We start from the raw sequence: 14,718 nt of genomic DNA, 5'->3' as shown, positions 1-14,718 counted from the left end.
TCAAGGACAAACCACGTAATCAACATTCTGTGTAGTTTGGGCCTGAGTTCACTCTATGAGCAGATTTCCAACATTTCAGCAGGGCCTTTTCAAGCCCTGTCATCTGAGATCCTTTCCCTGGAGATGCTATGAACTAAACTGACGGACTTGGACATGCAAGTTCTATCACTGAGCTATTGGTGTGTCCTTCACATAAAAATTGGCCTCTTTCCCACAATGGTAACATCCCTAGGACCTTGGGTGGCTAACCTGTGGTGTCTGCAGATGCCGCTGGGCTAGATCTAGAACTTCAGTCATTCCTGAACATTGGCCATGCTGGGAGGCCACAAGTTAGCCACCCACCTAGACCAACAAATCCATTTGAAAGCATTTTCCTGAAACTGTTTCATCAGCCTTTATATAGATCTATGAGCAAGAATCCTGTATGAAACAGAAAAGCTGACAGATTTCCCCCCCCCCTTTCCTTTTTTTACAAATTGCCAGTATCCAGCCAATAGAAGGTTTTGGGAGAGTTTGCCAATAGTAGGAAATTGTTTAGCTTACCTCCTATCAAAGCCAAATGCTAAATGGTTAATGAGAGTACGTGTTTTCAGGAGCAGAGCTTCAGATTTGCTTGTGAACTGTGAACAAAGCATAAAACTTGTGTTATGCTCCTCCTAGTAAACATAGGAAAATACTACTCCCAAGTCACTCAGAATTCATCATAGGACTGTTATGTCTAAGATTTAGCTGTTTCAGTGTCCTGAAACAGCTACCACTTAATGCCCCCAAATAATAATAATAAAAAAACTATTGCACAACACTGTTATAATACATGGTTACTGAAAACACAGAATTAAAACACACGATATAACAATCCCAACATTAACATATAAATGTCCATAAATAAAATATGCAGTAAAACAAAATTAAAAACACCAATTAAAACAGGAGACTCAGGTCAAGAGATTAAAGGAATCTTCAAAAGCCAGCAATGAATGCCAACACAGATGAGGCTTCTCATATCTCAGCAGGGAGTGCATTCCACAATACCAGTGCTACTAGTGAAAAAGATCACCTCTGTGCCATCACAAGCCAACAATCATCAGGTCATGGTAAGACTAACTCACACATTGGGTTATTTTATTTTATTTTATTTTAATTTCTTTGTTTGGGAAATGAATATGAGTTGAAAGGGCTTGACTTTGGCAGGGTTGTGCCCATGAAATACAATAATATACATACCACTAAAGATGCTCCATAATAATGAGAAACAAAGCGAAGCGTCTTGTATATTATTTTTTTCATCTCCGAATCAAATTCCTTTAAAAAAAGAGGGGGGTTGGGGTGGAAAAAATCTAATGAATAATTTTACAGTTTTTCACAATGCGACATAACATTGCATGTAACACTAAGTCAACAGTTGCCAACAAGTGAATGTGTGGGCTTCTAGAGAGGAGACTTTGACCACTTTGCTCATTACAGGTCATTCTGTTATTGTGCTATGCTAAGCTAAACCATGGTTTGGTTGACAGTATTGTTTAAACCCAGGCTTGTGGCTCAGCTCACTCAGGCACAGCACAAGGTGTAGGCCATAGGATAAACCTTGGTTACAGCTTGAGGCTTGTCCGAAGAGAGCAAAGCACAAGCTCAGTTTGGATGACCTGCTAAGCTAAACAATAGCTTAGATGAGCACAGCAAGAGGATGACCAGGGAAGATCAAAGCACTTCAATATTATATACATATATTTCCCAAAGACACACATTTTTGCTTTGCCTCACAAGGGCTTATTTATTCTACTTTAGAGGAATGCAGCTTAACAATCTTGGGAAAATGTCATTTACACCCCATTCAAAAACATCCAATAACATAGGCTGCTTAATAAAGGAAGCAAACAAAGAAACCTAGGCTTGCGCTACAAGGAATTATGCATCAATGACAGGTGACTTGCCTAGAATGCACTATACTGCCACCTAGGGGACCAAGGATGAATGTTTCCCCAAACACATGTCCTGCATGCAGGTGCTCAAACACTGCAGGAAAGATAAGACTGCAGATTGGTGTTGTGGTTATAAAAACAAAAAGGATGAGAAATGAATTAAAAGCAGACTCTGAAAGAATCAGCATTGCTGTATCTGATGATAAATCATCAGCACTTGTGAAGAGACAGGCACAGCGAAGTGTTTTCTACTGATCAAGTGTGAACACGTTGATCCAGTTGAGGGAGGAGTATGAGAGAGAAAGGACCCGAGGATAGTACTAAGTTAAGAGCAAGCAAGGTAGGGACCAGATTAAAGGGCACCACACATCACATCTTCTTGTGAAGTCCCTGCTGCATCAGGGAAATAGTCCATCTATTCTAGCATCCTGTTCTCAGAGCGGCCAATCAGATGCCTATGGAAAGCCTGAAAGCAATCTCCCCACCAGTGATTCCCAGGAACTGGTATTCAAGGGCATCCTGCCTCTGGCAGTGGAGGTAGAGTATAGCCATTGTGGCTAATATCCATTGACAGCTGTCTTTAATGGTCAGTTGTCAGTTCAGTTCTGGGGAGAGGAGGTCATCTTAGACACATTTATACTTCCAGTTAATGGGTAAGTGATGGAACTCCTATTTGGGGACTTCCCTGGCTTTTTTCTGGCCCACGTAGGACCAGTCTGGATAGTTGGCCTTGGTGAAGATTCGACGTTTTCATCCCCAAAATGTTTTTGATTTGAGTTCCTACTGAAATGAGACTGCATTTTAATGTTGTACTAAATCTTGTTTTTAAGTCGTATTTTAATCAATTGTTTTTGCCTGGTGTTAGCCTCCCTGAGCCCAGTCTTGGTCTGGGAGGGCGGGGTATAAATAATTTTTAAAAAATTATTATTATTATTATTACATTTGCTGGGGAGGCAATCTTAAGATTCAGCTAAAAATGAATACTGTCTGTCAGAAACACCACCGCTGCATATGAACAGGCTGTTCGTTTTCAAAGATAACTACAAAATTGTTACGATATGGATGCAATGCGGCAGCGAGCTGCAGCTAGCTGGAAAGCAAAACATGATGGGAATGTTGGGACTGTTCCGTGGGAACAGAGGGACAGTCTATTCACAGTGATGAGCACTGGATGTAGCTCAGAGTGTAATTTGACCTGTACAGGAAGTACAGGAGGTAGAGTTTGTCTCTCTGCTGTTGGAGTTTGAAGAGAGCAGACGTGTTTCTCTGTAACGCTGCAAAGACAGAAATAAAGGCATGTAAATACATTTCTGTCTATCTCTTTCCCCTGCCTGGGGAAAGGGCATGTGCTAAAGGAGAGAATGGGGCCTGAAGGTCAACATAAAAAAAACCAAGGGGAAATATACAGGAACACAGGGAGTTGCTTTGTACAGAGTCAGACCCATTGTCTAACTCTATTCCACCTGGCAGAGGCACATGAGCGTTTCTCAGCCCTACCAAGGGATGCTAGGAATTGTTGGTATATTTCACAGCTGGTATATTGCTAGTATATGTCATTCATATTTTGTCTTCTTTTCTTCATTATTATAAATATTTTATTATCGTTTCTGGAGGATGAATGACACAGACGGCAATTGCATATGGCTGTAATTGCCATTTTGTTTATATTACTTTTCTGATTTTGGAGGGGGAGAGAGAGAGAGAGAGAGAGAGAGAGAGAGAGAGAGAGAATATCAATAAAAAAGTGTCCTAGGCTACCACAATACAACAGAGGGGGAGAATTGTAACACAGTTATTACTTACATGAAACATATCATATTTGCTCCCAATTATAACTAGTGGAATTGGAAACGGATCAATCAGTTCACGGTCCTGTTAAGAAAGTGGCAATACTTATATAACATTTCTTACAATCCCTTTTTTCAGATAAGAACATGCTGAGATGGCTTCAAAATAGTTCATACATGGGCTTCATTGCTGCATAATCTTTTGGAATAAGGAGAATTTTAAGTATGTACAGCCATTAATTTATTATGGAAGTAACTGCAAGTAACTCACCAATGCCTTAAGTAGGAAGAATTCAAATGCCTTTCAACCTAACTCAGTCCAGCCTGTGAAGGTGCCTCACCCCTATTTAGATGGGTACACCAAACCCCAATGTGACAAGAGCACATTGCCTTTACAAATGGCTCTTCCTTATGGAAAGAGGCAAGCCTAGGGAATGAAACCCTGAGGTTTCAGCTACTTACATATGCTTAAGCTCAAGACAAGCAGAGCAGCTAGGATTTGCTTCACCAGAGGCAGGAAGAAATCGTCTTTCTTGTTCTCCTCCAATATAAGCTCAACTGAGATGCACATGAAAATTCTGCATCCACAGAAGCTGCAATGAATGAAACTTGAGCAGGGGTCTTGGAAGGGGTTTCTTCTTGTTGGGTGGTCGTCCGTCATGTATGATCCAGTTGAAATTCCTGCATTGCAAGGGGCTGGACTAGATGACTTTCAGGGTCCCTTCCAACTCTATAATTCTACGATTCACTAATTCTCACATAGCAGCTTCAGAAAAGACAAAGGTGGGAGGTGGGCTGTGACTCCTTCCATTCAGGAGTGTGAGTTGGCACCAGTGTGAGAGGTGAAGCAAGGGAGAAAAATATGCCCGTTTTTTTCAAGATGAACTGGGCTACTGGAAGTCATAAAGGAAGCAAATTTAAGTCTATTGGGTCTTTTATTCATGTTCATTTATTGCTCACATTAATAGCTACTTTATAGTATTATTTTTACATCCTTGAATTGTGCACTATAGAATATATATATATACGTTGTTTAGACACCGCATACACACAACATTTGTACAAGATGAATGCATGATGCCAGGCACCTTTTCAATTGCATCTTCGGCAATCTATTTTACTTTCTTCAAGAGAGCACATTAGCAATTGAATTTCAAGGGCTTATGTTAACATCCCTGAAATTTTATAATTTAATTAGTTGTCACATTATCAAAAGGCACTGAGTCTGTGATAGACACTTGAATAAATGCAAAGTATAGAGTCGTGCTGAAGGCTGTTATAACTACACCCTTTCCTCAAATCTGTAGCTTCAGTGAGTTGCTTTGCCAGATAACTTCTGTACATTCTAGTTTTCACCTTCATTTCAAAAGGAGATTATAAAATCAATATCAAACTGCGTCTGTAAAACTGTTTCTTTTGATTGTTGTAACATGCCATAACAATCACATTAGATGTCTAACAAGGCTATATAAGAAACCTTCTTTCCTTGTTTCTGCCCCTACTGAATTTTCATTAAATTGCTATAATTTTCCACTGAACAAGTTCTTCTACATCAAATGGATTTTCAGTCATGCATAAAAATCTAAAGGAATTGTTTATGATTCTCAAAGCGATTATCTTTAACTGTGTATGAGCCTGTGACATCTGGAGAAAATACTAGTTCTTACTGGATGATCCTTTGGCAAATTGTTCCATATTCTCTGTTTAATTTCAGTAGCTACTTTAGGATTTGTTTGTCCCAGTTTTGTTATAACTCTGTCTACATGCTTCCTAGTGGCTTGTAAAAGGCTCTCCATGGTTGGCCACAGTTCATTTGGCTTTGAAAGATCCAGGACAAGAACGATAGCAAATGTCCTACAAAAAGAACAGAAAGACAGCCTAACATTTTTAAAGGCACCTAATATATTCTTTACACAAGAAGTATCTCATACAATGGCATCTAAACAGCAGTTTAGAGGAGCAAAAAACAAACATCCCAACCCACACAACCTAAGCAAATTAATTAATTAATTGTAATTCATCTGCAGCAGCTGTAAAAAAACAAAACCAGGTAACTATCTTACCCATCCACATGAAAATTACTTTGATTTTTCACAGCTATGCACAGAGAAAGCAATTTAATATCTTCCGTCAAGTGTAGCTACACTGAGAAGAGAGAACCAGGGCCTTTTCCACAATAGTATATAGCCTTTTCCCACTAAATGCCCCGTTGAGAGCAGAAGAAAACCAACCAGTACATTGACTTCTGTTGAGAGGCAACACAAAATTTATTGGTTAGGTGGTTTGTTTGGGTTGAAAGGAAACCTAGTTTTAAATCTACATTAAACAATTATGTGCAATGGCTGCTGGTCTTTAGCCAGTCCCTATCTCTCCCTTGTATCTCAAGCATTGTTGGAAACCTAAAATGTCGCTCTGGGATATTTGCAAAAATAGATGCAAGTGTAATGAATAAAGCTTACAGCTGCTGGGAGAGAAGGTAGTCTCCTACAACAGTAATATTTTCTGTATCTTCTCGTAGCTGGTGTTTTGAGAAAACGTCTTTCTCTTTTTTCCTTAAATGGAGCGACTTTCTGAGGCAGGTATCTTTCTTTTAATAAACCATCTTTATTTTTTTCCAAAATGTTATTGCTACATTTATACCCCAACTTTCTTCCAAAGAGTTTAAGGTGGCAAATATGTTTCCCCCATCTTAGCTATCCTCAGAACCATCATGTAGGGTAGGTAAGGCAGAGAGATAGAAACTGGCTCCAGGTCCCCCGGTGAGCTTCATAGTTGAGTGGGGATTTAAACCCTGGTTTTCCAGGTCCCAGCTCAGAATTCTACCCATCACACCACACTACAGAATGTAGTTCTATAGATAGTAGAGGGTATAAATTTCAAAAAGCAACTGGAAGCACAATCCTATACATGTCAGCTCAGAAGTAAGTTCCATTCAGTTCACTTCCAGTAAGTGGGCACAGATCTCCAGCCACAATGAATGAGAAAGTAGTGAAACTGAAAAACTGACTCAGATGAAGGTATGACTGACTACTGTTCACCAGTGGAAGCTGTATTGACTATACGCCATGTATACAATTCCAGGTCCCACACGTGCAGGATAAAAATCTAGAGGCCACAAATGACTATGAGAAAGAGTAATAAATGTTTCTAAATGAATAAAGTTGAAGTTTGAAGTTCAATGGAAGACCTGAGCTGTTATAGAAAGATAGTGGAGATTAATTATGAAATTACCAAGTTATTGGTTCATTACCTTATGTTAGCTGTAGTTACTGGTATGGGAATCAAGTCCAACAATGAAGTTCCACCACCTAGTTCCCAAAAATTAGCAATGTCTTTGGGCTGGGGAAAAAAGTTTATTTGCATTAATCATTTGCACAAGATTTTGATGCATAACATACATTGCAATACACATCTTGTATGATTGATCTGACATCAGACAGAAACCCAGAAGAAGGTTGGGTTGTCTTATCAGGAGTTTAGAAGAATGCCAGCAGTGAATTTTGCTGACAAGGTGTTGGAAACAAGATTTACACATGAAACTTGAAAAGATCTTCTAAGAGACACTTCACACTTAGTCACAGATAGGGAACCTTTTTCCGCCTAGGAGCTACATTACCTTCTGAGAAATCTTTGGGGACCAGTTGTGGACAGGAACAGAGGCAAAAGTAGGCAGAGCAATGAATATAAAGTTTACCTTTGTACAGCAGACCTGTTTCTGAATGCATTCACCTGCCCCCATGCTCTGTTTGGGCAAGCAGGGATCATTATGAGAGTTCAAGGATACATTCCAGTCCGGCAAAAACACCATACAGTGGTACCTTGATTTAAGAACAGTCCGGTTTAAGAACAATTCGGTTTATGAACTCTGCAAAACTGGAAATAGTGTCCCAGTTTGATAACTTTACCTCAGTCTAAGAATGGAATGTGAAAGGTGGAAGGGCACTGGTGGTGGGAGGCCTCATTAGGGAAAGCACACCTCGGTTTAAGAACGGTTTTGGTTTAAGAACTGACTTCCAGAACAGATTAAGTTTGTAAACCGAGGTACCACTGTAGATGGATGTGAAGCAAGTTCAGGGAAAGGCTTGAGGAAAGAGGGTGTGGGGTGGGGAGAATCCCACAGGCCAGACAGAGAAGCCAGGGGGGCTACATTTGGCCCTGGGAGGTTCCACACCCTGATTTATGTGGTAGTCTTTATACAGTAGTGTTCACGGAATGAAAAAAAGGAAATACATGTAATCACCACTAATCCCCTTTACATGGGTTGTAGGGAGAGATAAGAAAGCCAAAACTAGCCACAACTCTCTGGTGTGCATCTCCCCTTGCTGCAGCCCACATAAAGAGCTCTGCTTATGGGTGGTGAAATAAAAAGGAATGATCAGAAAGTATTTCTGTATGCAGTAACAGCAGCCAGAACTCTTTTGGCCCAGAAATGGAAACAAGAAGAAATGCCTACGATTGAAGAATGGAGATCGAAATTAATGGATTACACGGAACTGGACAGATTGACAGGGAGGATTCGCAACCGACGAGACCAAAGATTCACTGAGGACTGGAGTAAATTTACAGAATATATTAAAAATATTTGTGATAATGATATAACGTTTGTAAGTTTTCAAGAAGCTCTGTAAGAAGGTTTGGTAGAAATATTGTTTAAACAACATGGTAAGATAAGACATATATAGTGCAATATAAATTAAGAAATGTGAAGATTTGTGATAATTACGAAAAATTATCAGACATGTTGATGGAAGTCTAAAAGAAAAAAAAAGATGTGTGATCAGTTTTTGATGTTTAATGATGTTATAAATTTGTTTTTATTGGAAAATTAATAAAAATCATTTTAAAAAAAGAGCTCTGCTTATGCGCTTGAAGTCAGTGCCAGGAACAGAAAAGGAGGAGAGAGACAATCTGCAGAAATGTCATCGATTTTCCCCTGAGCTGATGATGCTCATTTGACAGCAAACAGAAATCAAGCCTTTATTTTATTTTAGTATTGGCCCAGCCCTGTGGAATAGCCTGCTAACAGAGATTCAGTAGGCACCTTTTGTTTCAACTTCTAATGACTGCAGAAAACATTCCTATTTCACTAGGTTTATAAAGGCAATTAAGAATACATCTTTCCATAATATTTAGCTGATTTTTATATTTTTGTTTGGTTTTTATTGCATGGTTTTATGTATGATTGTTGCAAAATGCTCTGTTTTTATGAATAGATATTTTTATAAATAAATAAGTTTGAAAAATGCACATATTTCTCCACTATCAAGGCCACTGCAAATTAGAGTGCTGTCTGGAATGTGGTTGCATAAATGTCAGGGGCAGGCTTGATGAGGTACATAGCACTATTGATGAACCAAAAGGGGATTATATAATCTAGTTTGTCAGCATACTTACTGTATTGTGCCCTTTTGCTCTTCTTCCAAATGTATACTCCAAAGCTAATGTTGGTTTTGGAATTTCATCCCTGGAAAAATTAAGATATCACACACACACACACACACACACACACAGAGAGAGAGAGAGAAATTAACCTTCTTCTTAATAAAATTAAATTTGCCCTATTATCAAAACAGTATTTTCACAGACAACAGGGGGAAACAAAACAGGGAAACAGTTTATTTGAGTGAGTTTGCATGGGATGGCAAAACTCAGTGAATCATTTCTGAGAACTGAGATGTAAAAACTAGAACACGGCAATATACAATAAAGATATGACCCAAGACAAAAGGGTTAATTGTCTATATTTTTGCACAACTGTTTTATCTGGGTACAGTACTCCAAGATTGGGAAATCTGGTAAAATAAGATTAGAGTATTAAATACAGAGCTGAGCAGAAATTTATTTGCTTGCAAATAAGAGAGATGCTGGAAATTAAAGGCTGCAATCCTATACTTACTTACCTGGCTGGGAGGAACAGAGCAGTATTTCCTCCCCATCCCCACCCCCTCAAATCTACAATGCTGGAATAAATTAGAATGTGGTGGGTTCTTTTCTGCTGCTCTCCATCAATGGGGGGCTATGCTGCCATGGGGGGGCCTCCGCTGAACCTGCTGAAATGTGGGGCAGTGTACATTTCTGTTGGAAGTGTTCCTGCTGGCTGTAGGCATTACAAGGCCCCAAAGTGGGGTGTTGTGGGGCAAAGCAGGGCTGGTGACAAACCCAGAGCCAGCCTAATTCCTGAGGAGGAACCCAATCTGGAACCCTCTGCTGTGCTAGTCTGAAGGTGCTGCAGGCATCTCCCAGCCCAGCAGGAGCTGGTTGCAGATGAGGCTGGGAGTCCACTGCTCCATCCCATCTGCCCTTGCTTAGGATTGTACTCCAAGTCTCATTGAAAGAGGGTCGGCATGCATAAGATTGCATCGTAAAGATACAAGGTATATGCTAATACTTTATATTTTAAAAAGCACACCAACTTCCTAGCATACAACGTGTCATGCTATGCCATGCCTCATTAGTTCACCTCCAGTGACTGAAACTTTGCATTATTAAATTATTATCACAAGATTTTAGGGAGAAGAAGATATCACAAGATTTTAGAGAGAGGAATTCCACACCATAAATGCCTCTCTGTGTGGAAAGTGTTTTGTTTTTTTGTTTTGTTACCTATATAAATTGTTACAAATATTGAGAAAAGTAATTCTGTGAAGCATAAAAGATCATAGCCAGCCTTATGAAGCGGTGAAGAAACTGCTATGCATGGTGGATTCCAGAGGGGTTACCATTTTCCTGTCTCCCATTCTGTGTCATTAGAAAATATGAGGTGCAGAGCAGGTGGGAAAGGAGGAGAGAATTTTGAGTAATAGCCAACTAAGCCATACTCAAGAGTAGGCCCATTAAGATCAATGGACTTAAATGCATTCATTTCCATGGGTCAGCTGTGAGTATAATCACTCTTTAAAGTGTTTAGGACTATAGGCCCAAACCAGCATGATGAGTTGTGCTCTGAAATGACACTGGATCACGGATGTGATGCGCCACTCTAGTCAATATGTAGTGGAGGCCACAGCAGAGGCCTATGTGGTGGGCAGAGCCACGGAGCCACCCTCTCAACATTGTTGTCACTACAACCTACCTGTATGCGACTGGGCGTGGCAGCAGTGTGGCTGAGGTTGTGTGGGAACAAAAGTGGAAGTAGTGGATCTCTTCTGCTGGGCAACTACATGGGCCTGACCTCACCACCACTGTGCCCTGTCCAAGGTCATAAGGGTGGCTCTGTCTTACCAAATGCACTGCTGGCCTCCTAGAGTCATCCAAAAGGGGCCATGTAGAATAGCAAGTTCAATACATTTCATCACCTGCCTGAGGCAGCCACCTCACTTTACCTAATGATAGGACTGCCCCTGAGAGCAATGTTACAGTGTTGGTAAGAATAAATCGTAGGTGTTTTTAGACAAGTGCTCTGAGGAGCATATTTCCACTGTTTGAAGGCACACTGTTAAGGTATGTTCCAACAATGAAACTGTTGATGTTATTTAGAATTTTGAGTACCCAGAAAATATGAGATACTTCTCAAAACTTAAACACATACCTGTCAAGGCACCTCAGTATAATAGTAGTCTTTCCCTAGAAATTAAAAACAACAAAGAATACTATTGTAATGTCATTAAAGCATAAATATTATATCATTCTACATGCTGTAATGCATTCTCCTAATCATTTCTAATAAAATATCTGAAAATTACAAATGTAGGCAATTATATGTCATCTTATTACAGGAAAGTTAGCTGCCAACTTTCTATCAGAGTGTATCTACACTGCTATTATTATTACCATTATCAGAAATGATTGGAAATGACAAATTTAGTAATGGCAACAAGAAACTTAAAAATACAGGCATCACAGTAGCAATCAGTTTAGCCATTTGTATCCGCCATTGGTAATTGTAAATAACAGGTTGATCAAATGATCGCCTGCTACTGGAATTGCTTAAGTAATGGAATGGAAATAAAATGAATGCATGAAATATACATAACAACACTATATAATTTCTTCATGCTTTAAGAAATCAGGTGCTGGGTAAAGTAGCTTACTTTGAAAATTATTTTTAAAATTAATGTTTACATTTTCTACAAATAAATTAAGCAACAACTTAAGTCTTTCACTATTTAATTTTATAATGTGGGTTACAAACATTTTTACCATTCCCGTCCTGGATAAACATACTTAACTACTATTTTCTTTTGAATCAGTGGCACTTAAAAGTATTGTTGTTGTTGTTTAGTCGTGTCCAGCTCTTCGTGACCCATGGACCAGAGCACACCAGGCACTCCTGTCTTCCACTGCCTCCTGCAGCTTGGTCAAACTCATGTTCGTAGCTTCGAGAACACTGTCCAACCATCTTGTCCTCTCTTGTCCCCTTCTCCTTGCGCCCTCCATCTTTCCCAACATCAGGGTCTTTTCCTGGGAGTCTTCTCTTCTCACGAGGTGGCCAAAGTACTGGAGTCTCAGCTTCAGGATCTGTCCTTCCAGTGAGCACTCAGGGCTGATTTCCTTCAGTATGGATAGGTTTGATCTTCTTGCAGTCCATGGAACTCTCAAGAGTCTCCTTCAGCACCATAATTCAAAAGCATAAATTCTTTGGCGGTCAGCCTTCTTTATGGTCCAGCTCTCACTTCCATACATCACTACTGGGAAAACCATAACTTTAACTAGATGGACCTTTGTTGGCAAGCTTATGTCTCTGCTTTTCAAGACGCTGTCTAGGTTTGTCATTGCTTTTCTCCCAAGAAGCAGGCATCTTTTAATTTTGTTACTGCTGTCACCATCAGCAGTGATCATGGAGCCCAAGAAAGTAAAATCTAGAACTGCACTGTAAATTAGACAAATTGCAAGTGGACACCATCTACCCATATTTTGGTACGTACAGCTTTGCAAGGTAGGAAATATTTCTTGTTGCTATAACAGAATTTCAGTTAGTATGCAAACAAAATTTATTTAATTTATATCTATACTAATGTGAAATGAAACACTGATTGTTACCCCATTTTTATTTCCTATAAAGAATAGTGATCTTTCCCAACATTCCAGACCATCTGTGCTGTCTTCATGGTTTTCTCTTTTTTCAACTTCCGCTTTAGCAATATCCCACAAGGTGTCACTAGCAAAGGAAAAATAAAATAAAAAGTCCTCATGTAAAACAACCTTCCAGTGAAGATGCTCTGCTCCCACACCACACACTCTACTCCATTTCTCCCTCACTGAAACTAATTGTGCCTTGTGATTATAAGTCACAGGAAGCCTATCAGGTACAGTGGGCAAGCTAGTAAATTCCAGATTCTGTACTTACATGAGCTTCTTCGTACCAATATTCCCGTCCCCCCACCCCATCTGCTATAAGCATACATATTTCTGGATGCTTTACTCCTGCTTATTTGCACCCTACATTTAATGCAGTATCATATCATTTTAAACAGTTATGACTTATGCCTAAGAATCCTAGGGACTGAAGTTTATTAGCCGTGCTGAGAGTTGTTAGGAGACCCTCATTCTCCTCACTGAGCTACAATTCTCAGAGTGGTTTAACAATCAATCCCTCTTCCCAGGAAATTTTGTAGCACTCTCAACAAATCACAGCACCCTGAACAAGCTACAGTTATTTATTTTATGACAGGGCAGGGAACCTCAACCCCAGGTATAGGCAAACTCGGCCCTCCAGATGTTTTGGGACTACACTCCCATGATCCCTAGCTAACAGGGCCAGTGGTCAGGGATGATGGGAATTGTAGTCCCAAAACATCTGGAGGGCCGAGTTTACCTATGCCTGCTCTACCCTGTGAGCCAACCTGTACCCCCCGCCCCAGGCCATTCTGTCTGGTCCTCAGGATGCTCCTTGTGCCATGTCCCTTATTAGCTTCCCTCTGTGCTCTTGGGTACTTTTTGCCTAACTCGGAAGTTTCCTTGAACTGTGATGGTGCTTCTTGTTTAACTGGACTGAGCGACTGGGAGGGAGGGATATATAAACCTCTGGATTTTGTGCAGTGGCCAACATTTTTTTCTTTATAAGAAACAAACTTACAATTAACTCACTGCTGAGCTGCACCCACCATTGAGAGTTTTTTGTAGAGATGGGGAGAGGGACAGGGAACTGTAGCTTGTTCAGGGTGTTAAAGGTAAAGGGACCATTAGGTCCAGTTGTGGCCGACTCTGGGGTTGCGGCGCTCGTTTCACTTTATTGGCCGAGGGAGCCAGCATACAGCTTCCAGGTCATGTGGTCAGCATGACTAAGCCGCTTCTGGCGAACCAGAGCAGCGCATGGAAACGCCGTTTACCTTCCCGCTGGAGTGGTACCTATTTATCTACTTGCACTTTGATGTGCTTTCGAACTGCTAGGTTGGCAGGAGCAGGGACCGAGCAACGGGAGCTCACTCCGTCGCAGGGATTCGAACCGCTGACCTTCGGATCGGCAAGTTCTAGGCTCTGTGGTCCACAGCGCCACTGGTCCACAGGAGACCCCTAATTTCCCCCCACAGAGCTACAATTCTTGGGAGTTCCTGGGGAAGAGGGAATGATTGTTCAATGGGAACTGTAGCTCTGGTCTACAGGAGCCAGCTCTTAGAGGCCGGCGACCCTTTGGCTCTCCACCCCAATAAAATATTTGAGCACCCCCACCCCACGTCCATGGACATTCAAATGGGGATTGTGCATTGTGTACTGTGATTGCTAATAATAATAATAATACTGTATATTATTATTATTATTATTATTATTATTATTATTATTATTATTTATACCCCACCCATCTGGCTGGGTTTCCCCAGTCACTCTGGGCAGCCTCCAGCAAAATATTAAAATACAATAATTCAGTATTATAATTCATAATAACTTATGTGGGGCAGGGCTCACGTCGGCCCTCCCAATATTTTATTCAAGTTTGCCCCCCCCCCCCCCCGCGCTCTGGTAGGTCTCCCAGACAAACTACACTTCCCAGGTCTCTTTTGGGGCGCCCGTTTAAAGCGGAATAACAGCGCTTTGAAAGACATGGTGCGGATGTCGAGATGCCCCCGTCCTCCGGG

General features: G+C 40.6%; 2 protein-coding genes across 2 annotated transcripts in view; both read right to left on the bottom strand.

Annotated features, from left to right (window-relative positions):
- Positions 1-14,718, bottom strand: part of PLEKHH2 (pleckstrin homology, MyTH4 and FERM domain containing H2) — a 130,296-nt gene that overhangs the window by 51,691 nt on the left and 63,887 nt on the right. The gene's annotated exons all lie outside the window — the stretch shown is intronic.
- Positions 1-14,718, bottom strand: part of LOC310702812 (ATP-binding cassette sub-family G member 8-like) — a 58,372-nt gene that overhangs the window by 43,309 nt on the left and 345 nt on the right. The window contains exons 2-9 of the mRNA XM_083494984.1: positions 12,686-12,803; positions 11,235-11,269; positions 9,101-9,170; positions 6,957-7,045; positions 5,374-5,560; positions 3,723-3,791; positions 1,225-1,302; positions 544-620 (exon numbers count right to left, since the gene is read on the bottom strand). Of these exons, the coding sequence (XP_083351110.1) occupies positions 544-620; positions 1,225-1,302; positions 3,723-3,791; positions 5,374-5,560; positions 6,957-7,045; positions 9,101-9,170; positions 11,235-11,269; positions 12,686-12,803 (723 nt within the window). The remainder of the gene's footprint in view (positions 1-543; positions 621-1,224; positions 1,303-3,722; positions 3,792-5,373; positions 5,561-6,956; positions 7,046-9,100; positions 9,171-11,234; positions 11,270-12,685; positions 12,804-14,718) is intronic.

This window comes from Podarcis liolepis, assembly GCF_965112155.1.
Source record: "Podarcis liolepis genome assembly, chromosome: 3".
In the NCBI taxonomy this organism is placed as follows: domain Eukaryota; kingdom Metazoa; phylum Chordata; class Lepidosauria; order Squamata; family Lacertidae; genus Podarcis; species Podarcis liolepis.
Note: the sequence above shows the minus strand (reverse complement) of the source record. Positions and strands in the feature narration are given on the sequence as shown.